A 26,762-nucleotide genomic window follows, 5' to 3' on the forward strand; every position below is an offset into this window, starting at 1 on the left:
ACCTTACTTTTCTTTTTTCAAAAATCATGATGGAAATGAAAACAAAGAGGAAAAAAAAAGTGGGGAATCTCTTCACACCTTACACGAGACATAAATACCATTTCTTGATCATAGGGTGGATTTTTACAAGCGCATGTTCTAGACAACGAGTAATAATGCGTGCGTGTTGAAGAACGCCTAGAAAGGCGATGTGAACTGCAACTTCTAGACTGGTGCATTTTACTGTCGCTATATACCGAAGAATAGTGGCGGCTAACTGGGGACTTCTTAGAAGGATGATCACCATCCTGTGGCGGTGCGCCTGGGCAGTGTACACGGGATAACAGAGATGGCCTGGAAATCTAGAAATTAATTGGTGAGTAGGTAAAAGTGCACGGGATTTAAAAAATTCTATTTTTATTGCAACGCCACGCGAGCCGCCGAGCCATTCCGCGGAGCTGACGAAAGGCCATACTGCGCATTCACGAGGAGCAGTGACGTCACACGGCGCACAGCTGGCGTGCCGACGCCGTCGCTGCGCGGGTGACTCAGAGGTGCCGCCGCCGCGCTCGCCAGTTGCGCTTGCGCATTAGCGGCTCATAGCTAGCGTGCCGGGGCCGCCGCTGCTGTCGCGCGCACTCCATCGCCTTTCTCTCTCTCTCTCTCCTCGATGCTTTCGCAGTCCTCCAGATTTAACCAGAGCTAAACCACTGCCAATTTTTTACGGAACATTATGTAACTTCACATAATGTTAGAAATTTATCTTGAACAATGACCACTTAGAGCGCAGGCAGGATTCACAGTCATGAGAATGGGCATCTTGCACGCAGGATATAGCGACCAGGCAAAACATGAGCGAAGACTGCCTCACTCTGTCCATCTGGGCTCCTGTACAGTGCAACAAGAGTTCTGCTCTCTACGTTGTCCTGGTGGTGCTTTCGTCGGAGTGGTTTCGACGAGGACACGTGGAAGAGTACGCGACCATCTGGGAGATGCTGTCTGCGTCCGGCAATCTGATCGTGGTCTTCATTAATCATCGCCTCGGAATGCTAGGTTTCTTGGACGCGGAAGTAAACGACGCGCCCGGGAACATGGGGATTCACGATGCTTTTCTTGCTCTGACTTGGATCAATGAGCACATAAAGGCGTTCCGCGGGGACCCGAATTTCCTGGTGGGTCTTGGCGACGGCTCCGGGTCCTATATTGTAGCGTTGGACCTTTTCGCAACGATGTGGGGCAAGAAACGTTTCTTCAGGCGTCTAATTCTACATGGAATCTCCCCTGCGTCCCCCCTTCCTAAAGTGGGCTCGTTAAGTTCTATATCAGCATCCCTCCAGTGTGACCGGGGCGGCGATGCCGCGTCCAGTGTTGCCTGCCTCAGGGACATCCCTTTGTCGCAAATCTACGAAAGCATGGAGCAGCAGAAGTCACTTCTGTTTATGCCAAGCTGCGACAAGCCTCCAATAGGACACTGCGGGGACATGCTGTCGCAGCTGCCGATGCACCTACAGCACAAGGAAATTCTCTGCGGCTACAGTAGTGAAGACGCGACCAAGCTGTTCGACCGTTACGTGCTGCAGCAGACAGTGCCTCCTCCCAAGGAACCATCGGTCGTGTTTGACCTGTTACAGCGATTGTTCACTGGGAAGCCGCGGCGACGCGAGTTCGAGGAATTGCCGCTGGGGTTGCTGCAGCTGCTTAACCAGTCCAACTTGCAAGGCTTCCGGGACCTTATGGTGGACGTAGTTCTGCGCTGCCCACTTTTGCGCCTCGTCCAAGAGGCCGTCCTCAAAGGGATAAAAGTGTACCTGTATGCTTTGGAGACACGCAGCGTGGTTTTCGAGCCGGCGCTTACGAAAGAGGAGGTCATCGATTTTGTTAAAACTGGGTAAGAAGCGCAATGCATGAAAATATATTTTGTGTTTTCGTAAAATAACTTTTTTTTTTCCGGAATGCACGGAGTGTATGCAAAACACTACTTTCAATTCGTTCTTTTTATTTCCTTGTTTCAAGAAGAAAAAATGCATGTATACCACCAGTATGAACTCTAAAATTAACAATGCCACCAAAAGTGTTCGACTTAAAGTTGCTTAAAAATTTCATCCTGCGTCAATGTTAGAAAAAAAAATGGGCCATATTCGAGAGGAAACTTTTTCTCATGAAAAATAATGGAAAAAGAAAGAACCACTCCGACAACGGTGTTTTTTTTTTTTTTTTGAAGTTGCAGGCTGCGTTATTGGAGAGTGCTTTATGCTGCATTTTAAATATTCCCCGGGTGCATCTGACAATCCATAGTTGCTATACAGTTCTTAGCGCATCATGGGACCGTTGCAAACAAGAACACTGTAGGAGGCATTGAATTTGAAAGTTAGCCTGTTGAATTTACCCTGATTTTGAATGGGTTGATTGATCAAACTCATTAAGCATTGCACTGAAACTGAGGTAGCGAGCTGACTAGTAAAGTCGCCCTACGACATGAGCCAGAATTATATGGAGATAATTGAAAAGATTGAACTGGTGAAAATAAATGAGCAAGCGTATTTTATAGAATATAATTTTCTTGGATATCTGGGGACTAACTTTTCTTTGTACGAGTACAGCTAATTTCAGCTGAGCGTTTTTAGGCGCTGCTGCATTTTTAGGCGGAAATCCCGACGGCCACTAGTAGACATTAATGGCTGTTCCTCTACTAATATGTAGAATAGCTTTAAGCAAAGAATGATGCACACAAATTGGCAACATGCCTCAAGATAATTTGTGAAATGATAGAGTGCAAGTCAGCATATTAAAAAAGCAATATAGGGGCTTTGTGCGTCAGTCCCAACTTCATACCATCAAATGTCTAATTACAAGCTGCTAAAACTGGATTGCTTTGTTACCGGATGTAGCATTATTTACCAAACATGGCTTATAATGTACACAGTTTCCATCCCAGTTTTATTGCCTTTAGTCAGTTGCAACTTTGGCATTAGAACCTCTGACATGTACTCTTTGCGAGTGATCAACTCTCGCGTAAATGGTGGTACGGACAAGTATTAGAATAACCATGAAATGAATCACACCCGAAGAATCTTAGCGAAATGCTATGCCATATAGTGGAAATGGAATAGAGTAAAGGAGTAGATTTAAGAGGTCCTAATGGAGCAAAATAACTTAGCTTCCCACTTTGGGTTCGTTATGCAAAGCAGATTGACTGGATGAGTACGTAAATCACTTGTGTTGGTACAGACCATATCTATTCCACTTCTGTATACCTAGGCCAAGCATTCTGAAAAGTTAGCACCTTGCTACGAGGCAGCGCGCGGAGATGACGGGCAAGAAAAGATACACAGCAAAGCGCCTTGCTGTGTCTCTTTTCTTGCCCGTCATCTCCGCGCGCTGCCTCGTAGCAAGGTGCTAACTTTTCAGAATGCTTGGCCTAGGTATACAGAAGTGGAATAGATATGGTCTCTACCAACACAAGTGATTTACGTACTCATTTGACAGCACCGTTAGGTGCTAACTTGTGTTAGAACGGCTACTTGAGCTAGTTGGTATAGATTCATTGCTACGAGGCAGCGCGCGGAGATGACGGGCAAGAAAAGATACACAGCAAAGCGATGTCTCGGCGAGCTGCCTCGTAGCAATGAATCTATACCAACTAGCCCAAGTAGCCGTTCTAACACAAGTTAGCACCTAACGGTGCTGTCAAATGTTACGCACCATCGACGAACCCAATGGCTGTGGACCGCATCAGTGAAGCAGAAAACTCGATCGTTACTACGGTTACGAGCCGCAATAACCTCACAAAATGCATAGTTACGGATTGAAATTTTTGACCAGTATTTTCATCTGCGCCAGTTACTTGTAAAATGACTTGGGTGCCCTTTGGTGACATTTATCTCCTGTTGGCTTTTAGTTTTGTCTGTAATATTGAACAATGCCTGCCGATGGAACCATTGAATTTACGATCCTCCTGGGTGTGGCTCTACGCCAGAGTGGCATTTTTAAACTATGAGGTTTTATTTGAAACTCCTAGAACTACTTTTAATTGTGTTGAGACGACTTCAGGCAGACGTGAGAACTGGAAATTTCCGGAGCTCTTCACTAAGGCGTCCCTCATAACTTGTGTCGATTTGGGATGTTAAACCCATGTAAATTGTAAACCATAGTTTAAATTTTGTTTTGTTTGTTTTTATTCGCTTTCTGTTTCGCAGATCAACGGACTGGAAATCCTTTTCTGAACACTCCAGCGTTCTTGTCATCTCCAGGTCATCACGCGCCGTTCAGGAGTGGGGCGACAGCGTCTGTTCACTTGCGGACACTTTCTCACGCGTCATATTTCGCTGAGGGTTTTTATAGCCATGAATTTTACTTCGAGATGCCACAGAGAACGTTACTTTTTGCTCATTGTTCTTTAAACAGCATATCTCTATCGGCCTAGGTACAGTTAATTTTTTGTTGTCTCCTATTTAAGCCCTGAGAAAATAGTGCCATTTTTTATCACTGGGTGGCCATGTTACTGACGCCATTCTATCAGCGTCAGCCAATGCTACTGCATGATTACTGTGCGTCGACTGACGATTGTCGCTTTTAAGTATTGTAAGTGATCTCAGCCTTGCTTCGGCTTCCATAAAATCTGTATTGAATTGTTCGTGTAACCTTTCTTATGACTCATTATTCTCGAAAGTGTACCTGTGGAGTTATATGTATTTTTGCCAGCTAGGATATAGACTTCTTTTCTATGCTGGAATCGTCATCTGTTGTTGACTGCTAAGAAAAAGGGTACTTTTCTCTTCACGTTCAACAGTCATATTTTATGCTACTCTAACCGCGAGTGAGCGGAAAGCATTGCACGTAATACACGATATTCCCCGCATTTGCTTTCATAGAAGAAAAGATTATAGGAAAATAAACTTATCTCTCCTTGAAAGAATTGTTTGTCTCACGAATGTCTAGCGTGTATTCTATGTAGCAGTAATTGATTTGGTGCTGAGTCACAAGTTGATTTATTTTGATCTGCACGGTGCTCCTTGTGGTCGCGGAATCACTCTCTACCAGTGTACAGCTACCGAAGTGCAAATCCAGGAATACACAGGAGTGCAAAGCACTAACACGAACCAAGTGAGGGAACGGAATCGGCGCTGTACCGTTCCCTCCTCCTATATCTCTCCGCTTTTTGTATATTTCCGCCTACACACCATTACAACTGAAGTCAAAAAAGCGGTTCGCCAAGTATTTTGCGCGCTCTGGAATCTTCTACGAAGAGAAAATAGCTCCATTTTCGTCGGTGTTTTCGCTGCTCAACCAAGCTCTTCGTCTATACGTTTTATTCGAGGTCATTCGAGGTGTTGGCCTGTTTACCACCGTTTAACTGCCGGCTTTTAATCTGGCACCATTCACGGTCTATGCAGAACCTTGCCGCTGGCCCCTGTCTTGCTTGTCGAACCTTAGGTTCCCCGGCAGACGTTGGCACAGCATTTACCGACAGCATTTACCATCACGTCGTGCTTCTTTGCTCATGGTATAAACCGTTGAGAACACAACGCTTATTAGTTTCTGATGGATCATCTTTCTTACCGAGTATTTGGAAATGCAGGATAGAGATGAAGTGATGTGAGCTAGACGTGTTCGCTAGATGGGTATTTGTTTATGAACGTTTTTGCTTTGGGTGGTTTCACGCCCTGAGAGGGCCGCGGGTTTGTGCAGAAGCCTTGCACTGTGTAAAATTTCCAATTTTATTAACCATCACTCAAAGCTTCTGTCACAGGCATGAGAGGTCCGTCATTTTGGCTCACTTTTCTTGTGAGATGCAGTCCACCAGGGAAGGCAAACATCGCGAATTTATGAAAGGGTTCGAGGACGGAAATGGTTAGCTATACTTACGCATATAATAACCCTTAAATGTTTGTTATGAAAGTAACTTAGCCGATAATTTACGGAGCCGCGGTGGCCCAGTGGTTATGGCGCTCGGCTGTTGACGCGGAAGACACGGGTTCGATCCAGGCCGCGGCAGTCGCATTTCGGTGGAGGCGAAATGCTAGAGGCCCGTGTACTGTGCGATGTCAGTGCACGTTAAAGAACACCAGGTTGTCGAAATTTTTGGAGCCCTTCCCTACGGCGAATCTCATAGCCTGAGTGGCTTGGGAACGTAGTACCCCCATAAAATTTAAACCATAAACTATCATTCGCAATTTTATAAATTGATTCCAAGATGCATATCATCTCCGTTGTATTCGTAAATTGACTGCATTCAGTAAATAGCCGAGCAAATAATTATTTTATATTTTCTTGGCCATTATGGGCCCCAGTGTTAATCATTAAGACCATTCTTTGGATTTAGTTAATGTTTTAGTGCTCTAGCACTCGAGCCCAGATTCACTAAAAAAGCCGTTCGACGTTCTGGTGCTCACTCGGAGTATCTCGGGTAAGCTCGGAGGAGCCTCGCGCCAGCTTCGGCCAATGGGAGCAGGTGAAGCTCGGAGTACCTCGGGCGAGTTCCGAAGAGCGTAGCGCCAGCTGCAGCCGTGGGGCGAGAGGGTGTGCAGACGGAGAGCAAGAAACGCGGTTGCGTGCACGTTCGAATGCCAGAAATAAGAGGAATAGGATGAACTAAGTCTATTGAAGAACGTGTTGTGCATCAAAAGGTTAATCATGGACCAAGCCACCGGCTGCACGACAGATTGCGAAGCCGAACGATGTGCACGGTGAGTTGAACAACAACGGAAAAGAAAAGAGCCCCACAGTGAGTCAGCCACTCGACTGCAGTGGATATAGCGAGTTCCCAAGCCGAAGCAAATTGGCGAAGACAGTATAAAATTGCTACATGGGATGCGGAAACGCATTAAAAGCGTGAAACGCGGTTGCATTGCCACGCAGATGCCAGGAGAATGAGGTCAATGATGATTACGTTGCCGGAGAAAAACAAATCAACCGAACCGGAGGACCCGGGTTCGAACCCGACCGCGGCGGCCGCGTTTCGATGGAGGCGAAACTCAAGAGGCGCCCGTGTGCTGTGCGATGTCGGTGCACGTTAAAGAACCCAGGTGATCAAAATTATTCCGGAGACCTCCACTACGGCACCTCTTTCTGTCTTCTTTCACTCCTACCTTCTTCCCTTCCCTTACGGCGCGGTTCAGGTGTCCGCCGATAATGTGAGACAGATACTGCGCCATTTCCTTTCCTCAAAAATCAGTTTTACGAATTTACCAACAAAGCTCGATTAGGGCTTCCTTTTTCTATTCAGGTTTTTCTCTCTTTTTGGGCAAGCGCCAGGGATATATCCTAGAACCACTGTGCGATAATCTTTATAATTGCATAAGTGTGTCAGGGACATAAGTTTGTTATAATGTTGAAAAGAACACAAAGCGTTTTATCTATGCCTACCTTAATTGCATCAATGTGTCACCATTGTTTGAATGTGCAAGGCACAATGACCGATCCTCCACTGTGGGCATGTGTCACTTCACCATAGGCCAACAACAACAAAGGCAACAAAGGCAGGCCTGCTAGCACACCCAAGTCCCATTTATCTGACCAGGAAAAGCAGGGGAATTTGTTTTCGTAACATTTGATATCGAAACTGTGGTATACTGTTCTCAGAAATGCTGGTTTGAAACTCTTTATTACCATTCTACCTCCTCATAATGAGTTTTATCATTTCCCCTGAGGCATTCTTACGAGAAACAGAGGACTTGCGGCCGGAAAAGCGACATAACTTATGGGCTTCTAAGACATACCACTCTTAATGATTTTAATTTCTCAAAAGACAAAATATAGGGACAAAATTTGATATATCTGCCGCCCATACACACATTGCAGGGATCTTGAAGCAACATACACAGTGCAGCGTAAAAAACAGCATCATAGGCCGCTGTAGCTAAGTGCCGACTGCGCGGCCCGCAGAGACGCGCAGAGGAAACGATTCTTTATTGAGCCCAAACCACGTGTGCACGCAGTGTACAGGAGTTATCTCGCGCACGGTGATGAAAACGGTGGCTCAAAGCAGCAAGGCCATCCAGACTTTTTCCTGCGCATTGTGGGGATACCAGGACAGCTGTTCTAGCCGAGCTCGACGTGAAACGAGCCCCCGCGACCTCGTTAAGTGCCGACTGCGCGTGCACAGCACTTGCTGCGGGCGTAAACACGTCTGGCGGCAGCTTGTCGTAGAACGCGCTGGCCCAAACTACGGCTATAATGCACAGTAAGGACCTTCGAATACTGACGTTTCGAGATGCTGTTCGAGGAAAGCATGTGCTACCACCGCACACAGTACGCAGGTTTCTCCGGGAGGTTGGATGAAGCGTTCGAAGACTCCATCATTGCATACTGCCGTCAGTTAAGTGTATCTAGGCAGCAAGTGTGGTATCGTTTTGCGGGCCAAAGCGCGCTGCGCTGTTAATTTTTCTCGAATAATATGCATCGAAGGCGATCAACACGTGTTCGAGTCATGTGGAGTCATCAGTTCGAGATACTTGGGAGAAGAGGCGGGGAAGTTAGTGCGGTTCACACCGCGAAGAACATGACACACTAATTCAATTAACTTTTGAGTAGTATGTGTGACTCCTTGAGCACTATATTCCCATGGGCTGGATCAACCATGCGCCAATGTAAGTTCTCGCAGAATCTGAAGCAAGTGTTGCCGACACGCTGTCACGACAGTGGCGCGTCTTTCCTGTAAGTACGAAGCCGACGAAATATGTGAAGGAACTGAACATTTTCGTTACCAAAAATTCAAAATGGAATGCTGTTTTAAAGCACTGCTTCGATGTTTCTTCATGTTTTCGCGATTATGCATAGCAATTCTATACGTGGGAGGAATGCTGAGTTCATGAGGGCGGATGGTGTGGTGAAGAAATAAAAGAAAAGCTGATGAGGGTATGTGTTGGCGAACGCTGCACTTCATTACAGACCTGTGCATTTCTTGAAGCCACTGGTCGGGCTTGGCATTTACAAAGCTTTACAATGCTATTTTGTAATTTTTATAACATATAGTTTTTCTGTTTCTAAAATTTGACACGCTTCAGTGATTGAATTTGAAACCTCAGAGTTCAGGTGAAAGCAGAAAACATTACTTAAAGTAATGCGTATAAGTTCGATATCACACTCCTGACTTATGAGGCTTGAAAAAATCACAAGAACTCCAAAACCATAGTTTACAGTGTAGACTCTAAGCACCATAAAAAGCAGGCTGATTTCTTAGTGTTTGCACCAAAGTAATGAAGCAACATTAATGACAACAAAAAACATGGGGCCTGCTAAACCACATTCGGAAAGAAGAAATGCTATAGCATTTGGAAGATGGCCCACCCCCAGATACCGCAAAAGACGCCTCAAATTTTGGAAGCAGGCCCACCGCAGACAATGAATGAGGTGGTCCAATCGGGATTAGTGGGTTGAATAAAGTGGATTGGTGGTGATTAGTGGTTGAATTAAAGGAGATCTGTGGGGATTAGTGGGTGGAATAAGGTGGAAAAGTGGGCCGGGATAGTATGACCGCCTACGATAAACCCGTAGAAGCTACTCGAACATTCTAGTCCTCAGATTTTGTAATTAGGCAGTGCTGATGTCACGATCCTATTGACCAATCAAGAGATTTTGTTACGGAGAAACCCGGCGGTATTTGCAAGGAGACAACCTAAACACCATTAATAATCGGTCCGCCACGACAGTTTAAGCCCTGAGTGTACTTAAGAATGGTGGCCTGTCGGGCGAGTTGGTGCATGAAAGAAAATACTGCGGCGCAGTGACGACAACACAAGGAGAAGGCCAACACATGTGCATGTGTTGTACTTTTCCCTCTTGTGTTGTCGTTTCACCGCAGTATTTTAAGCCCGAAATTTATGACACTCATTCACTGAAAAGTCCGCCCAAGAGCGGTTGGCAGCCAGAGGGGAGACCAAAGACTCATTATAGTGTCTGACGCATGTATTCAGCAAAATTCAAAAAGAAAACAAAGGATACCCATGGCAACTAAGATGCTTGAAAAACATACCACACGAATTCCCAGCCCCATCCATGAACATTAGTTCATGGATGGGGCTTCAAGCAGGAAACGAATAAAGCGCCTCCAGACAGAAAAAAAAGAGCAACAAAATCAACAGCTACGGGGCAACATGCTAATCCTGCCCGGTTAAGTAAACGCAATGCCAGACTGCTGGTGCTTCGAGGAAAAATACGGCGGCCAGCTGCCTTCCAATTGGCCGGTCGCTTTTCTGCCCAGTGTGCACAATCCGCGCATTTGAATTGCAACGTGGGCACTTCGACGTGTTCACCCTTTTGCTAGGACGCCCGTAGCGTTCTCTAGGCCGTTTCTTTCCGGGGCGCTCGTTCGCCCGTGTCAACAAAGAACAGCATTTTCCTCTGCATGACCTTTTCTGTAGAAGCGCGCACCTGTCACTTCGGCCCACTATTTTGCTTGGTTTGTTGCGCCTCTGGCGCTCTGCTTTCCGCTGACGTTCGCAATACTGAACTCTTATTTCATGTAGGATTTACGTCCTAGTTGATCTCAGCCTTTTGCGCTCTTTAAATTATTTAGCTTCCTCGCATCCATCTGGTAGCATCGAAGTGCATTTTAAACTCCAAAACAGTTGCCTATTTACGCCCTTGTAGCCACACTTTTCTTCTTGAGGCCGCATTTCGCTATGACTTGCTGCGCTCCTTGTTTTAAAATGGCGTTCACGTGGTCATGGCATGAAGCATCGCTACGGTTACATCGTGCGCTCGACTGCAGCATGTTAGGCCTAGAATAACACAATAGCCTTCAGAAAAGAAGAACAGCGCTCTTTGCATTACACAGAGAAACTTTATTTATTAATATCCGTATTTCGGCTGGAGCACTCCAGCGTTATCCATCTCACTTAAACAACCCCTACAATGTTCTCCAAGTTTATCCTCATCAATATCCGCTGTTGCTACCAGATATTAGCGATCAGGCTGTGCCCGCTGGTATTGACTGGCTGCCTGAAGGGAACCTTTGTATCTCCATTTTTTTTGCGTCGAGCGAAAGCGAGAAGTTTAAATATGATGTCATAAGCAGGGACGTCGAGAATCTGCAGCTGTTGTGCAGTTGCCCATGATTTGTCTGCTCGAACATGTGACCGATGGCGCAACATGCTCTGTTCTTATAGCTCTCAATTATGTTTTAACACAAAAACAAAATATGTGTGCCATGCAAATTCATTTACTAACCTAACGCTAAACTCAAACTGCATAGTTAAAGATAAGCAGATAAAAAAAATAAATGCCACCTAGCGTTGTCTTGACTGAAAATGGGTGCCACATTTTCGTTACCCGAGGGTATTGAAGTTAGTGAGGGAAAACAAAGTATACCCATTTCACCTTAATATGGAGCAGTTGTTCAAGTCGTCCGCTACATGCTCTCAAAACGTACAACAGAACAAGACCACGAAATCAGTTAACGGGTGTAGTACACCAATTTACCCTCGCGCTCAGCAGTATACTGATGCTAGAAAGTTCAGCGTAAGAATATAACCAGTGGCTGTAGCAGTCTTTCTACATCCCCACCTGATACAGCATTTCGCCCGAATGGACGAGGGGAAGAAGTTAATTACATCCTGTCCGGGACAGCAGAAACACAGGTAATCAATACTTTTTCGTTCTCCGGCCTTCAGCATCGAGTAGGAGTTCCTTGCGGCAGCCCATTATCGTGGTACAGAGAGGAACTGTAGGGCTCTTCCAAGTTTAAAGACGCTACCAATTAGCCCCATTCGATTTCTCTGAGGAGGCCGGACAGCGCATCGCTAGGCCTTTTCTAGAAGTTGCCCCCTTTGCCTTGTCGCTTTGCAAGTTTGGTTCCCCTCCTTTGTTATCCCGCTTTGCTGCTCTATTTATATAGGAGTGTCCTGCTTGTGATAATTAGAAAGAGGATAATAGCCGATGCCCTTGGTTTTATTTATGTTAGTGCACCACGCGAGTAGGAACAGCACGAAACAGGAGACGCACGCTTCGTTCTCCTCTTCTGCACTTCACCTCGGAACGTGCTGCTGATGATTGTGGCTGGACGGCCGTCACGGCGCGCGCATCGCAAGCGACAGGGGCTTTGATTTTAAAACCTTGCATACATGATGTACAGTCTTTGTCAAAAGTTTAGAGCCCAGGGGGCGTGCTTCTAAGCCTCGCAGTGGGACTCCTGTAACATTCAGGGTACAGGAGTTTGTGGAGGTTCTGTTCCTGCCCATTGGAGGAGGCAGGAACAGAAATCTTCTTACCTTCAGAAAATTTGGAGCGCTGGAGATGCAATATGAACCAGACAGTGTGTTACAGAAGAAAACCCCCTGGGCTCTTTTGACAAAGGTTGTACCTAGAAGTACATGAAAATCTGGAAATACATGATGTTATACATAAAAAACTTCACCGCATTAGTTCAGACTGAATCAGATGGCGTTGACTGAGGAGATTCGTTTCTATTGTAAAGAAGGGTAAGAGCATTCTGCGAATCTGTTATCTGGCGTAAAAAGGCGTGCAAATGGAAACTTACTTTACCATTCACACAGGAGACATAAATTGTAATAACTACGGCACAAAATATGCACCCTCAGAATCAGGAAAATCAGATAAGGGGTCTCAGCATCGAACTAACATACACAAGCGTTTCATGGCTGCAACTACTCTGAGACGTAGAAAGGGGTCTGAAATTATTTGCTTAATTTCATGTTTTCTCGACATCACAACAACAGCGTTAATTGCAATGTAGTCGTATGAAATTTGCGCACTATCACGCTATATGACTAACACTTCTTGGAAATGTGGTCGCAAACATAAACTGACTTGTTAGGTTCAAAGGAATCTCTGTCACTGAGAGTAATGGGAATCGGTGGCTTACCTCACGGTCGCGGGTTCGACTCCTGTCGCGGCAGTGTATTTGGATCGAGGTGAAATAAAAACAAAACTTTGCTTTGGCCTGCTATACTAGTGCATGTTAAAGAACCTCAAGTGGTCTATGTTAATCCACACCCTCTACTACACAGTCCCTCACATAACCCACTTATCGCTTCGGAACACTAAACCCCCCAATATGCCGTTTTGCATATTGCGTGTTCGCAATGCTTTTACTGCATATTGCTGATAGTAATGCAAACTGCACACTGTAACGCACACTGCTTGTTAGCATAACAAGAACTGTGAGGCTTTTCTTGTTTTGCAGCGCTTCTTCTACAGCTGTTATTCCTAACTTGGTGAAACACTGCCAGAATAAACAAAAATTAGCGATCACTGCGGCCATCCGTATCGGGTGAATGCGAAAGCACTGGCGCCTCCTCGGCACTCATCGCATCTATTTACCATTTTATTTTTGTTGGTTATTAATTTAACTACTTACTTAGCGTAATTATCTTACGCTTTAATTGAATATCTATTTATTTAGTCTGATTATATCTTCTCTCATCTCAATCTTTTCGGTTTTTCAAACTTGGCACCATGGCTGCTTTCCCGTCCACTTATTATATCACCGTCGAACCTATTCAAGCGGCCAATGTTTATTGCTAATAATTAATTATTTATAAATTATTTAATATATGTTAATGAAAGGTTTTCAAATACAATTCAATTCATTTCAAACTTTATTTTCACTCCTTTGACTATTTTTTGAACCGTTTCCGTCCACGCATGTTTTTCTCGCCACTCACTATATCGACGTCCGCGCTATTTCTACGTTTTTCGACATTTTTGTCTCTAATTAATTAACGAACCATCCTATCCATATATTTTTTTGCGCAGCATCCTCACACCATCCTCTATCGATCGCAACCATTTGTTTCATGCTGCCTCTTTTGAATACGCCACAACTGCTGCAGACACGTTTTGAGGACACGTTTCGGTGACAGGACCCCGCCGACAATAGCCTAGAAATGCTTTCGCATTAATAAATAAACGCGCATTTATGACTCCTTGTCTAACAAATTTGTAAGGAAGTGTCAAGACTTCATAATGGCTCAGTGCTCACAAGCAGCTATAAGAGTTCATGATGTTGCCGGCAGGGCTGAGAACTTGAAACGAGACCATTTCATTTCGTGTAGGTTATCGTCCTCGGTGATACCGCGAATTTCTCTGCGGTCGGTAATCCGTCGGCGACGTTATCTGGAGCAGTAAACAGACTGTGACGCTATATGGACGGCTGCTCCGTGGCAGGAAAGCCTTTTTTTTTCCTGAATACCATTTCTCACACCGCTTTTTCCCGATTATGGAGGGGAGGCCATCGAAATGCGCACTTCCGCCGACTATAAAAAACCGATTTTGTAAGCGCGTGAGGTCACCACTCCAGCTGCTCAAACGAGACTGTCGCCATCGTGTGCGTTGCCTGAAAATGTCGCTATTGTTCCCCACTAGGCTTATGCAGGGCCCACAATGAACGACTGGAGGCGCCTTCTTTCGATATGTCTTCAGCGGTAACGCTTGGTGAGTGTTCGTTTGAAAATTCTTGATAAAAATTGTTTTGCGCAATAAGAGAAGCTTCTATTGAACCGCTGGCAAGCGTGAGCTGGACTAGGGTCGTCGTTAGACGAGCCAGATGTTTACCTCAGCTGCCCTTTTTCATGGTAACAAAAATAAAACCAAAATTAGAAACTGGAATGTTACGCTTTCTGCGAGTTTGATGTGGATCATATTAAACATCTATTTACTTATGCTTTTGCCTGCATGATGCTGAAATTAATTTTTTTTTCTGGAAAGCATAGCAAACCTTGCATTCTCAAAACATCTCCGCTCTTGTGCTCAGCTAGCATTCATCTGAGGTTCATCGATGGTAGCCGAACCAATGCTTTTCATTTATTACGCGCTGTTACTAATTAATATTGATTTAAATTACCTTTCAGCACCTTCCGAGCAATGAGAGGTACTCAGGCCGCGAAAATCTCTTTGGCGGTATCTTTTCAATTCAGATATTCGCGTTCCCTTTAGAGTCAAGAGAGTTGTATAACCTCCATCGCTTCTTTTCGCAGCACTTCCTGCTTATCTAGAGTCGAAGTATGAACTTGTGTAGCTTCAGTATAGGACGGGTCATAAGAATGTTGCCGAACACACTTTGAGTAAATTCTATTCGGAAGTTTGCCTACCACCTTGGCGTTACTTGCACCAATTATTGATTATTTTACGAACCGTCTATTTTTTTGGCAACAGTGTCGTCTTCGCTGCCACAAAAAGGTAATGATAATGTTTACTGCATTAGAATCAGTGCGAAAGCTCGGATTGAGGATACGTAGAAGACGACGATCAGCAGGCTGTGCCACGGGACGGAGCAGATCATTGTTGATGAAGACGACGTTGCGCGGTGCACAGCGGGAGAGAGTGGTGCAGTTAAACACGAAGCAACAAAGAAAAAAACTGTGGCGATAGCCTAATGACCTCGCGCACCGGCCTTTGAAGTTGATTTATGTTTCATTATTTTATGGGGGTTTAACGTCCCAAAGCGGCTCAGGTTATGAGGAATGCCGTAGCGAAGGGCTCTGGAAATTTCCACCGCGCGTTCTTTAACATGCACTGACATAGCACAGTACACGGTCCTCTAGAATTTCGCCCCCATCGCCAGGTTCATTGGGATCGAACCCGCGCCTTTCGGGTCAGAAGCCGAGCGCCTTAACCGCAGAGCCTTCGCGGCGGCCTTTGAAGCTGATCTGTTCGCGCCTCCGCAGAATCGACTCCTAGTGTTGGATATTAATAAGTTTTCTTTTCGTGCTTCTTTTTTTCCGAAGAGCACATACAAGATACGTTTTTGCTGGGCTCTGAACGTGCGAATTAATGCTTTCGCACTAAAACGTGGAAGACTTTAAGGTGTTCTAAAAACGGCCAATATTCATAATGCATTTCTCCTAAAGCTAGTTTCGCAAGGTTCAAAATGAGCTCACTAAATAAAAAAAAATCACAACTACATAAAACGATACTGTCGCCTCCCAATAGACACGCACACAAAGTTATTTGTGGGGAGTGGGGAGGGGTGAGAGGTGCGGGGTTTAAGAGAAAATCTCGATCAAATTCACATTGAACATGTCGGCGGCTATTCTTCCTATGGCTGGCATAGTCTAAAAGAAAATTAAACTTTTATCATTGCCCGCATTTTAGCGCAACCTGAAGATGTAGAACATGGGACGGCAGCGTCGCCAAAGTGGTGTTCCTGGAATGTTCACGAATTGAGAGGCGTAGGTGACAAGGCCACTTTTGGAATTCTCAGCGAACGAGGACATAAGCTCCCAGACTGTCAGTTAATTGACAGCGCAATGACAATCACCGAGGTGCTGACTGTGGGTTTCGTCGCCCTCTCTGTTTTAGCGCGATGCCATCGCGGGAATGAAGCTGGTGGATCTATTCCAGCTCTGTAACATTTTCTGTCAGACACGGTGTCGGTCTGTTCATCGAGTCTCGTACGCCAGGCGCTCGTCAGCGGCCTTTGCTCCACTGAAGATATCAAGATTTGCACTAAAATGTAACCAATCATTTCCTGACACTTAGTAGTGCTGAGTAGCGAGATTCAATAAATTACATGACGGCGAACGAAATATTTTCAGGAATTTTTATACCAACAGTTGTTCTAGGTGCATTTCTAGGGTTTCGTGCCATCATAGTGCTAGTAGTACTATTAGTAGTGCGTAACCAGAGGGTGCTTGCCTCGAGAGCCACTCGGAAGGTGGTTACCGTCAAAGAAAGAGGGCATAGTGAGAGTGGAGGAATACCTAACCGGACGGCGGTTGCCATTTAAGGCTTAGGGTATGGCGAGCATATAAGAATGCGCAACTGCGGTGTGATAGACACAGGAGCCGCCTTGAGGGTGGTCACTGGGAAAGGAGAAGAGGGAGTGGAGCGGAGGAATATAGCATGGTGTGTGTGCGCCTGGTGCTGTGAAACTGGCCACCCAAGGAGAGGCCCAGTGGCGGTGGTGCCATGCGCCAGTAACGGCGGCCTCGAGATGGACGCTAGTCGAAAAACGAGTACGTGTTTTGTAGAAAACCCATCTTCGCTCGTATCGGCGCGGCTTTTCGTCAACTCACCACGTGTCTGGACAGCGTCCGCAGGACAAGAGGGTATGATCCCTCATGGGCGAAGCTGAAGTACTGGCGGGAGTGTTTCTTAGACGGCTACACGGATATCCACGGAGCTTACTCGATCCGGCTTTCGTCGCAAGCACTCGTCAACCGCAATGCTCACCACCTCGCGCAGCAGGCGTAAGAGAAATCTTGTTCAGTGCTGGCATGGGACTTATGGTTCTGGACAGCGATGCGGGCTGAATAAACGCACGCTGTCGCCGACTAAACCGGAAAATGCCCGGGGATGGTTCTGCCTCAAGAATACAGCGCACACGGGAAGAAACCGCTGCCATTCGACACGCGTGAAATCGTTCGTGGCCGGTACCGCCTCAGTGTAGCTCCCCTGAGCAGTCGACAACTTGGAGCACATCTTACGTAGCCTCTTTCCTCCGAGGAATGCCTCGTTGATGCTCTGTAGCTAGCTGGCCCGCTTTGTATGTTATCAAGGCGAGAGCGTTAAGGCTCCCATTTTACAGAAAATCCGTCGTCGTCGGTGTCTTCATCGTAGCGAAAAATCCGGATTCGAATAGGTGGACCACAGTCGTAAGCTGTGGAGTCTGCGGCAGAGATGTTCGCGCCAGCCACAAGAGGCAGACACCCCTACCCGCCCCGCCTTCCAGCAAATATAAGGGTAGCTGTTCGGGCAAGTTGGTATGCCACGACGAAAAATGTAGCTCTCGAAACACAGCGCATGTGGTGCCCTCATTGTTCGGACCTGTGTTTTGAGCGCTACATTTTTCGTTCCAACAAAGGCTCAATCGCACGAACAGCCTCCTGCAAGCTGACTTCGTGTACCTGCTGCTTGAAAATGACGAGCGGCGCGTGGCGTTGCTGCTCATCGGATGGCACGGGTGCCCGGACCCGCTTATATGACTTAGGAGGGTAGAAGTGCAGGCCAGTTGGTGAGACATAAAGGAGCTAAACACCGCAGCGGACACGGGACACAGAAAGAAGACGACAGAGAAAAGTTGCAAGTACCGCCCTGTGTCGTCTTCTTTCTTTGTCCCGTGTCCGCTGCGGTGTTTAGCTCCTTCATGCCTTCACGCCTATATGAGCTGTCCTCCAGTCGTCAACTGCAACGCCCGAGTACGCTTCGTCGATGGCGTCGAACGAGATGTTCACGACAACCTTGGCCAACATTTAAGGAAGGAGGGATGTGAGAAACCTCCAGGCCCTAAGCTCCCGACCACCACCCCACAACGTTGTTGTTGTTGTTGCCTTGGTGGCATGGCACATACCCACGACGGGGGACGTGTCGGAACAGCGCCGGCTGGGCAAGGAGTTAAGCTTCCTCATGGAAGAAGCAGTATTAGCGACGGGAGTTCCACCTAAACAGCTACGCGAATGTCTGCGAAGCCAGTGAGAGCCTCTTCTTCATGCGGGTGGCGTCGCGAGCCGCCGTCAGGCAGGCGTACGGGAAATATCGTCATGCGCTGCCGCAAGACTTCTGAGTCCGAGCCGCTAAGCGAGCGGAGCAAACGCAGCCTCTCACCGCCTCTCCCCGGCAGATGCCCGGAGATGGCTTTTGGCTAAGATTGCGGCTCGCACGGAAGACACAGGCATCATTGTCGGTACAAACAAACATTCGCCGAAGAATTCGCTCTACGGCACTGGCCGGTAGATTGGTAGGCCACTTACGCAGCTTGCTTCTTCCGAGGAATTCCTCGTTGATTTTTTGTAGTTAGCTGATCCACTCTGCGTATTATTTGAAGGTGAAATAAATAGCAACTGAATGTATACGCCTTGTCGTCCCTTCTTCTGCTCTCTCCAGCGCGGTCGCCGGTTAGAGGCCGAAGACGTCGGACTCTTGGATTTGAGGAAAAGCAAGGTGGAAGATTGCCCCCAATGTGGTCCGCAATGAAAAATGAAATGAGTGCTCTATCCATGTCGTTCAGAAATTCTTCACTACAATGGATCCTGAAATGAAAATGCGTCAATAGCTCTGGCTGAATCCCGGTTTGCAAAGTTTGGATCATCCTGTGATCCCTGTCGTGCCATTTGGATTCCTTTTTATTTCTGGGCGATGCATTCGACCCAGTCTCAGCAAATGTACTGCGAACAATCTACAAGATTCCATCCGTCCATGCTTTCTTGCTTGCATATGGCACTGCGCAGCATTAGATCGCGCAGGAGCACCCGCCTTCGCAAGTGATGAAATTACTGAGTGCTGAATTTCTGCTGTGTTACAGATGGCTACGTGCAAGTGTGCGCATACAAGCGTTGTTTTTCTGGTTTAATAAAATATTTTACTTATTTAATACGCTAGTGTGCCTTCTAAACTCCCACAATCGAATGCTCTCTCCCGAAGATTGTCTCCTGAAAGTATAAGCGCCACCCCTATGAGTTAAATCTTTAGGTGCAGCAAAGATTCCCACGTTCACAAAGCTCAGTAGAAAGACCACGCACAGTACCTACAACTAGTTTTAGCGTACTTACGTTAGCGGCGTAATATCAAGTAGCCCCGAACAGTGCCAGTAGGGTCTGTTCATCAGAAGCGAAAAATCAGTTTGGAACTTTGCACGAAAGTGTACCAAGGCAGACATTTTTTTTTTGTCACCGCTACGCACTGAACTTCAGGCGCCGGTTCCTGCGCTCCTAAGAAGCGTTTCTTATTTGTCTGTTTGGTTGACAGTTTGGCTGCAGTCCTTAAATAGCAGCCTCCACGTCAGTACCCACGGCTGTTGCAGCACTACATCAGTTCTCAACTTGGAAGACTTAAGCTAACACCCCCTCCCCCTCTCCCGTTTGAAAAAGACAATCACTATGAACTCCATAGATTGTGTACTGAATCGCAACGGACTATCTGAAGTTCTTTATTTTTTCAGAGGGACATACAGATACACGCACAGACCACAAAATCGCATACGCTGCCCAGGCTTTCACACCAAACTTGCACGCACACTCCCGCACACGGGCACACGGGCTCACACACGCACGGGCACAAGGACGAGTGCACATACGCGTACACATACTCACTAACATGAACGCGCGCACACACTCACAAACCTTATCCAGGCTGCATCAAGAATAGCAACAATCACAACAATTGAAGGTAATATGTACGCGTTTTTAAATAGATATGACGCACTCAGGGGAGAGGGAAAAAATTTGTTTGCTTCGCATAAAACTTGCAGAAAACATGTGCACGTGGAAGTCACATGCGCTGTCCGCCTGAGCAAACCGCCAACTATGCATGCGCAGTGGCAGGCACACGCTTGCAGCTGCCATTTCCTATAGCCGCCGACTCTAGCTGTGGCAAACACTGAATTCCCATGCGCGCTAAAAAGCAGGTGAGAGGAGGAGATTCGCGTTTGCGTAGAGTGGCACAATGAAAATGAACGATGGGCACAATAGGAGAATAATATAATGAATCTAATTAATTGGTTAAAGGATCTTTGAGGTGAAAGGGGGGCCGGTGAAAATGGCGAAACCTGAATGCCTGAATCTGTACTAGGTGAGCCGGACGACCATAACGTATAAAACCCTGGAATATGGCAGTGACGGAAACAAAAAGCATATATATTTACAAGCTCGAATGGAGAATTCGATGCGAACAAGCCAAGTTGTTCTTATAAGTGCTTGCTGGAATGATCATGACAATGACCGGTGTTTGAAAAAGTTTGGCAACGACTGTTACGAAAGTCAAGCACCAGCACTCGCGTGGTCAATAGTTTACGGGATACGATACTGGCGATAAAGTTTCTTTAAAACGTTGTGTCTGCACGCAAACCGCGATCATGTACACAAATATGCTACTACGTACGTGCGCGACGAACACACGCTGAAGCGTTAAATCTCTTCCAACGCGTGCATGGCTCGAAATATTTAGGTTTATCACCAATGACGCCGTTGCTGAACTTTTTAGCGCTGTTGGACGTTTCTGTGCTCTTTGTGGCTTGTGTTAGGCTTATAAAGTGTCCTTCCTATTAGAGCTTTAGCGGACGATGTTCTTTGGCTACTGATGATAGCACTTCGTACACTGATCGTTTCATCAAGAATATTAGATGCAAGCTATCGTGATTAGAATAAATTCTAATTTTTACTGAAACGCATGACTCTTTATCTGCGCTTTTAAACTAACCGCGCTTCAAGTATGTCAAATTACCGGAGTAAATAAATAATTCAGGGGGCACTTTGACTGTCTAAAGTGGGTAGAGGCGGAAGCGTTTTCCGCACCACCTTCGCTGTTTCTGTGGCACTGGTGGCGTCACATGTAATTGAGTACTAATTACTAAGTGATGAAAAGTCACTAATTAATGGTTAATTAGTGATTAATGCCTGGATACTAATTAACTGCTAATTAATGACGCTTAAGCTTCGCTTTAGGAGTGGAACGCAACAGCGCGTTGCAGCGCTGCCAGGGTTTCCACGGAACGCCACCACCCGTTCGGCGCGATGCCTTGCCCTTTGAACGCAACGCTTTTTGAGGAAAGGAAATGGCGCAGTAATTCTCTGTCATCTCGGTGGACACCTGAACCGCACTGTAGAGGAAGGGAGGAAGTGGGAGTGAAAGAACATAGATAAAGAGGAGCCGTAATGAAGAAAATGAAAATTCTATTTGAGGAAAGGAAATCACGCAGTAACTGTGTCACAAAATTCAGGGGGGGGGGGGGCACTTTTTTGACCTAAAGTGTGGTCACTGATGTGTGGTTAAGATGTTAAGCTTTGCCCCTAAGAGTGGAACGCGACAGCGTCTTGCAACGCTGCCAAGGAGTCCATAGAACGCCATCGCCCATTCGGTTCTACGCCTCGCTCGTCGGTAAATTGGTTTTTGAGGAAAGGAAATGTATCTGTCTCTCATTTGTCGGTGGACACCTAAACCTCGCCGGAAGGGAATGGAGGAGGATGAGAGTGAGTGAAGACACCGTATTCACTAGACGCGCCTTTGTTCATTCCAAACCATCGAGCTGGCATGGCGGAATGGATAGCATACTCGTCTCTCACGCCGAAGACCGGGGTTCGATTCCTGAGCTCGACCAATTTCTTAATCGCTTTTATTTATTTATATAGCCTGACTAGTAAAGCTAATTAGGCTAATTGGGTAATTAAGCAATTAACTAAGCTCTGTCCACTTACTTGGAGCATCACTATACGATCCCTTCAATTGGTTGCATGGTTACTAGCCAAAGTACAATTGGCCCCGTTTGAAATTCGCGCACTGTGACGTCACGACCGTTTCCACCAATTGAAAAGCGTGACATTTTCTGTCGACAACTGCTGCTTACAACGATGAGACATTAAAGGCTTCCGCCTTAATAATACTACAATCCATGATTTATCAGGATGAAAGGAAGCATACAGAGTCATTTCTCAAGTTAAGGCCATGAGCGAACGACAGTTAAAAGATCTGAATAGTATGTGGGGAAAACCTTTGGGAAAAGGCTCCTATGTCGTGCTCATGATGTTACTGGAACACTATCGGTAATCGGCGGGTGTCGAACGCGAAGTCGAATTAACAAAACCTCCCATTTACTAAACCTTACTTCGGGCACATAGAGATGTCTTACAATTCTTATTTCAAATATTGTTAACGTAATGCATTCTTCAGCCTCTTTTTTATCGGTAGACAGCGCAAGTGACGTCAGCGGTGATTTTTGGAAAGCAGTGCCGCTAACTGGTTTTGTTTTCAGGCAGAGGGCAAAAGGTTGTCAATGCAGAATTCCATAGCAGGAGAAGAAGATGCTTACAAAGGACGGGCCTCGATGTTTTTTTGCGAACGGATTACTCACTGTGACTTTCCGCCCTGCCGTCAAAAAATACTGAACCATTACGTTCTTTTTTGACTACATAGAGCCATCTCAACAATCGGCCAAGTACCCTGGCGCGCCTTAGAGATCAGTACTCAAGCAGTGGCTGCCTCAAGGCTGACTTTGTTTCTGCAGCTCTTCTGGTTCGTTCCGACGTCCTATAATTGATGCGACGAAGGTTCCTTCCGCGGGTGCGTATGCATCGGTTCCCTCTTTTCGGTGGGTTTTATCGCATGAAACAGGTCACAGATCAAGTGTTAGTTCAGGGATTACGTGGGTTTGACGTCCCAAAGCGACTCAAGCCATGAGGGACGCCGCAGTGATGGGCTCCTGAAATTTTAGACCACATGGGATTCTGTAACGTGCACTGACATCGCACAGTACACGGGCGTCTGGAATTTCGCCTCCATCAAAATAGGACCAACAAGGGCATGGCCAAGTGTTAGGAGATCAGGGTTTATACACAGCACAGTCTGTGCTCACGCACCACTGCCTTTATCGGCCCTCATTTCTCTTATCACGTCCCTTCGTTATACATTTTGATTCGGTTTATGAATGGTTTATGAACCAACGAACCTTAGCGGTGGAAGCGCATTTCTTCAGAGCACCTGGTACTGTCCATATCTTTTTTTTCTCTTCCTGTAGCCACTTCTAGCTCTTAGGTTTGCTGCCTCCTGTCCTTGTCACCCATATCCCTGTCTCTTACCAAACATAAGCAGTAAATTCATTATTTCACTATTATCGTGTTATTCATCTTGTTGCTTTGATTTTTCTTACTTTGTAAAATAAGTGTTGTTTTACGGCGAACTACGTCGCGTGAGCTGCCGTGTTCAGCCTTTCTCTGTTTTTTTTTCCTTACAGGCGGCTGCCAGACAAGGAAGAGCTATGAGCAAGCGGCTCTCCCATCCCGAAGTGGTCCTGGACTGCCGCAGATTGCAGCAGCAGCCGCAAAAGAACTGCATTGAAGGACCATGTTCACTTAAAGCACTCGCCAAAGACGGCTACTCACCACGTGACCGCATGGTCGGCTGGTCCTATGTCCTCGTGACCGTCGGAACGTGTCTGTTTGCTGGCGGAGGCCTCATGCTGGTGCTGGTGCTAACTGTCGAGGCCCACACGGTCAGCCTGACGGAGTATTACAACATACCCACAACGATGATAGGCGCCGCTATCCTGGGAGCGGCTGGCGCCTTCTTCCTAGTAGCATACATTAAGAGCCGCAAACACGGCCACGTCTGATCTAGGGGTCGAGCCGAAGCAGTCTCGGTATATTGACTATCGGCCGAACAAGTAACTGCACCGCGGCTCCTGTGGCAGGAGCGGTTGCCGGGCCATACCGCGGCGTGGCTGTCTCGCGCCTGTCTCGAGTGAAGACGCGTTTCGCTTTCGCGCTAGCGCTTTTCACACTAGATGAATTTACAGTGTGGCGTTCGGCTGCTCTAGTGTTGGCGGTCGGGAAGAAGAAAAGCCTATTGTCAGTAGTCGAGCACATAGCGCTGTCGCGCTAAAGCGGAGCAAGCGTTTGGCCGCAAGTCATTAAACCACTGCACTATGAAGCAACGAAGCCCCGTTTTGTTTTAGAGCGTACGCTTTAGTTCACGACCAAAGCTTCAAAAGCCGTTTCATCGTTGAAGCCTGATCAAAATAAATAAAACCGATACTGCCACAACTGGATTTCGAACCCGCAGCGGCGCGAACAGATCAGGTTCTCAGACCAGTGCACGAGAGCACTAGGCTATCGCCCAAGCCGGTCACGCCTCGCGTTAAACTATCGCTCACTCTCGCATTAAGCATTGCTCATCGTCGTCTTCATCACCGTCCATATCATATGCCAGGCGGACAGATCAGATCAGCTTAACCTCGAGCAGAGCTTACCCTGAGTCTAATATCGTCGCCACACGTGCCGACAAGCCAGGAAAGCAAAACCATGCGCCAAGCAGGCTAAACACATGATTTCGCAAGTCTACACGGTGTGAATACATTAAAACCCAACCAACCAATTCCCATTTATGTCCCCACCCCTTTTGTGAAAATTACTGCTGCTGTTTTTTCCTTCATTCCTGACATGTTAACTCTCCTCATCATCTTCCGAGAGTGCAACTGCAGAGCGTGCATCTGAGTTTGTTCACCGATGCGTAAAAATAAAAGTCTTATATTTAGAACAAAAAAATGCGCACAGTATTGTGTGTTGAAGCCGGGCTGGAGAGTTTGGAAGGTGATAAAGCAGTTTTTGTATGTGAACACTTCTGCGAACTTTTTGTTTGTTGGCATACTTCCCACTTCATGGTGCTGCAGTTAGAAGGCTCGTCCCACCTAAAAAAATGCGGGTCAATGGGCTGTTCGCGAAAACAGATCGGACAAAAGAAAAAAAAAGTTCGCGTGAGAGTTCACCAGTAATAAATGCGGCATCATATACGAATTTTTAACGTCTGGTATAAATACATAATACTGTGCACTTTTAGTTGCAAGTGTAAGACCCCTTGCTACGCCTCGGAGCCGAGGACCATTTACTTTTCCGTTCGGTAGAAAGCGTAATTCCAAAAGTAAGGCGTCCATAGCGGTGGTCGAAATTTCCGGAGCCCTCCACTACGGCGTCTCTCATAGCCTTAGTCGCTTTGGGACGTTAAACCCCATAAACCAACCAAACCAAACAAAGCGCTGGGGCTACAGACAAGTTAAGGTGACTGTTGGCCACATTGCTTTCTTCTCTGCAACATCCTGTCCATAGCAAGCTGTCGCTTGCCAGCTGGGCTGGCCAGTCAGTGCTCGGCAGCTGTTTGTGAAATGGAGCTCCGCTTTTCGCTACCACCAGATGCGAAGTTCGCACACGCATTCCATTTCTGAACGCAAGAAGCCTTCCCCTTGGTGAAATTCATCGCCAAATGCCGGCAGTATATGGCGACTCCTGCATGGATGTCAAAAGCGTCCGCAAGTGGTGTAGGGAGTTTGCAGCTGGTCGCACTGAAATTCACGACGAAGAAAGAAACGGGCCACCATCAATTTCCGACAAGAAAGCCGCGAAGGTAGAAGAAATTCTGCGAAAAGATCGGAGGACCACTATCCATGATCTCTCCATTTGGGTTCTTCAGGTGTCTCGAAGTACCATCTGGTTCTGTTTTGGTTCTGGTTTAACCTCCGAGAGCGACTAAGGCTATGAGGGAAGACGTAGTGGAGGACTGGGGAAATTTCGACCACCTGGGCTTGTTTAACGTGCACTGACATCGCACAGTACACAGGCCTTTAGCATTTCGCCTCTATCGAAATGCGACAGCCGCGTCCGGGAACGAACCCGCGTCTTTCGGGTCAGCAGCCGAGCACCGTAACTACTAAGCCACCGCGGCGGCTCGAAGTACCATCTATACGATTTGAGTGAAAATTTGTAAACTGGTAGGTGTGCGCAAGTTCGTTCCCGCGAATTCTCATACCATACCACCAACGACAACGCGTTGACTTTTCTGGCAAGTTTCTTCGGCTCTATGAAGAAAAAAAGGGCAACTTTTTGATTCCATTGTTACCGATGACGAAACCAGGGCATTCTGATTCCCAACTGACACAGAGCAAGAATCACGTGAGTGGCTATAATCCTCTTCGTCTAAGGTGTGAAAATTCAAGCGCACGCAGTCTGCCGGCAAAGCCACGGATGGCAACTGCGTTTTGGGACCGAATGGGCGTGTCGCTGGTCGACTTTATGGCTGCTGAGACCACGACAAATGCTGACATCTATTGTGAGCGACTGAAACAACTCAGACGGGCGGTTCAGAATCGGAGAAAAGGAATACTGTTCACGGGCATGAGACCTTACGACAGCGCTCGCGCCCATGTCGTCCGTCCAACCGTCGCTCTCCTGCAGCAGTTAGGATGGGAAATCGTCCCCCACTAACTCCGTACACAGGACCGCACCCTGTCACTAGTACTTGTTTCTAGAGTTAAAAGAACACCTGGCCGGAAAGCACTTCAGCGACGATGACGGAGTGAAAGCTGAGTTCCAACGCTTCCTCAACTACATAGCGGTGAGCTTGTATGG

The 26,762-nt window shown here is 46.7% G+C and overlaps 1 protein-coding gene across 2 annotated transcripts; it reads left to right on the plus strand.

Annotated features, from left to right (window-relative positions):
• Nucleotides 1–14,248: 14,248 nt before the first annotated feature.
• Nucleotides 14,249–24,979, plus strand: LOC149340670 (uncharacterized). Of its 2 annotated transcripts, none has more exons than XM_089551329.1 (3): nucleotides 14,249–14,373; nucleotides 22,783–22,929; nucleotides 23,600–24,979. In XM_089551329.1, the coding sequence occupies exons 2-3, from the start codon at nucleotides 22,906–22,908 to the stop codon at nucleotides 23,975–23,977; spliced, it is 402 nt and encodes a 133-aa protein (XP_089407455.1). In that variant the 5' UTR covers nucleotides 14,249–14,373; nucleotides 22,783–22,905; the 3' UTR covers nucleotides 23,978–24,979. The 2 variants fall into 2 exon arrangements, with proteins under 2 accessions (XP_089407455.1, XP_089407457.1); XM_089551331.1 differs by having other exon boundaries at nucleotides 14,262–14,373; nucleotides 22,874–22,929.
• Nucleotides 24,980–26,762: the final 1,783 nt, after the last annotated feature.

Source organism: Amblyomma mixtum, chromosome 6 (assembly GCF_055824585.1).
Source record: "Amblyomma mixtum isolate Tamu chromosome 6, ASM5582458v1, whole genome shotgun sequence".
Taxonomy (NCBI): domain Eukaryota; kingdom Metazoa; phylum Arthropoda; class Arachnida; order Ixodida; family Ixodidae; genus Amblyomma; species Amblyomma mixtum.

What these genes read in the sequence shown, in the direction of transcription:
- LOC149340670 (XM_089551329.1), top strand. Translation starts at nt 22,906, where the DNA reads ATGCGACGAAGGTTCCTTCCGCGG. An exon ending in GACGAAGGTTCCTTCCGCGG is followed by an intron (nt 22,930 to 23,599) that starts GTGCGTATGCAT and finishes TTTTCCTTACAG; the next exon opens with GCGGCTGCCAGACAAGGAAG.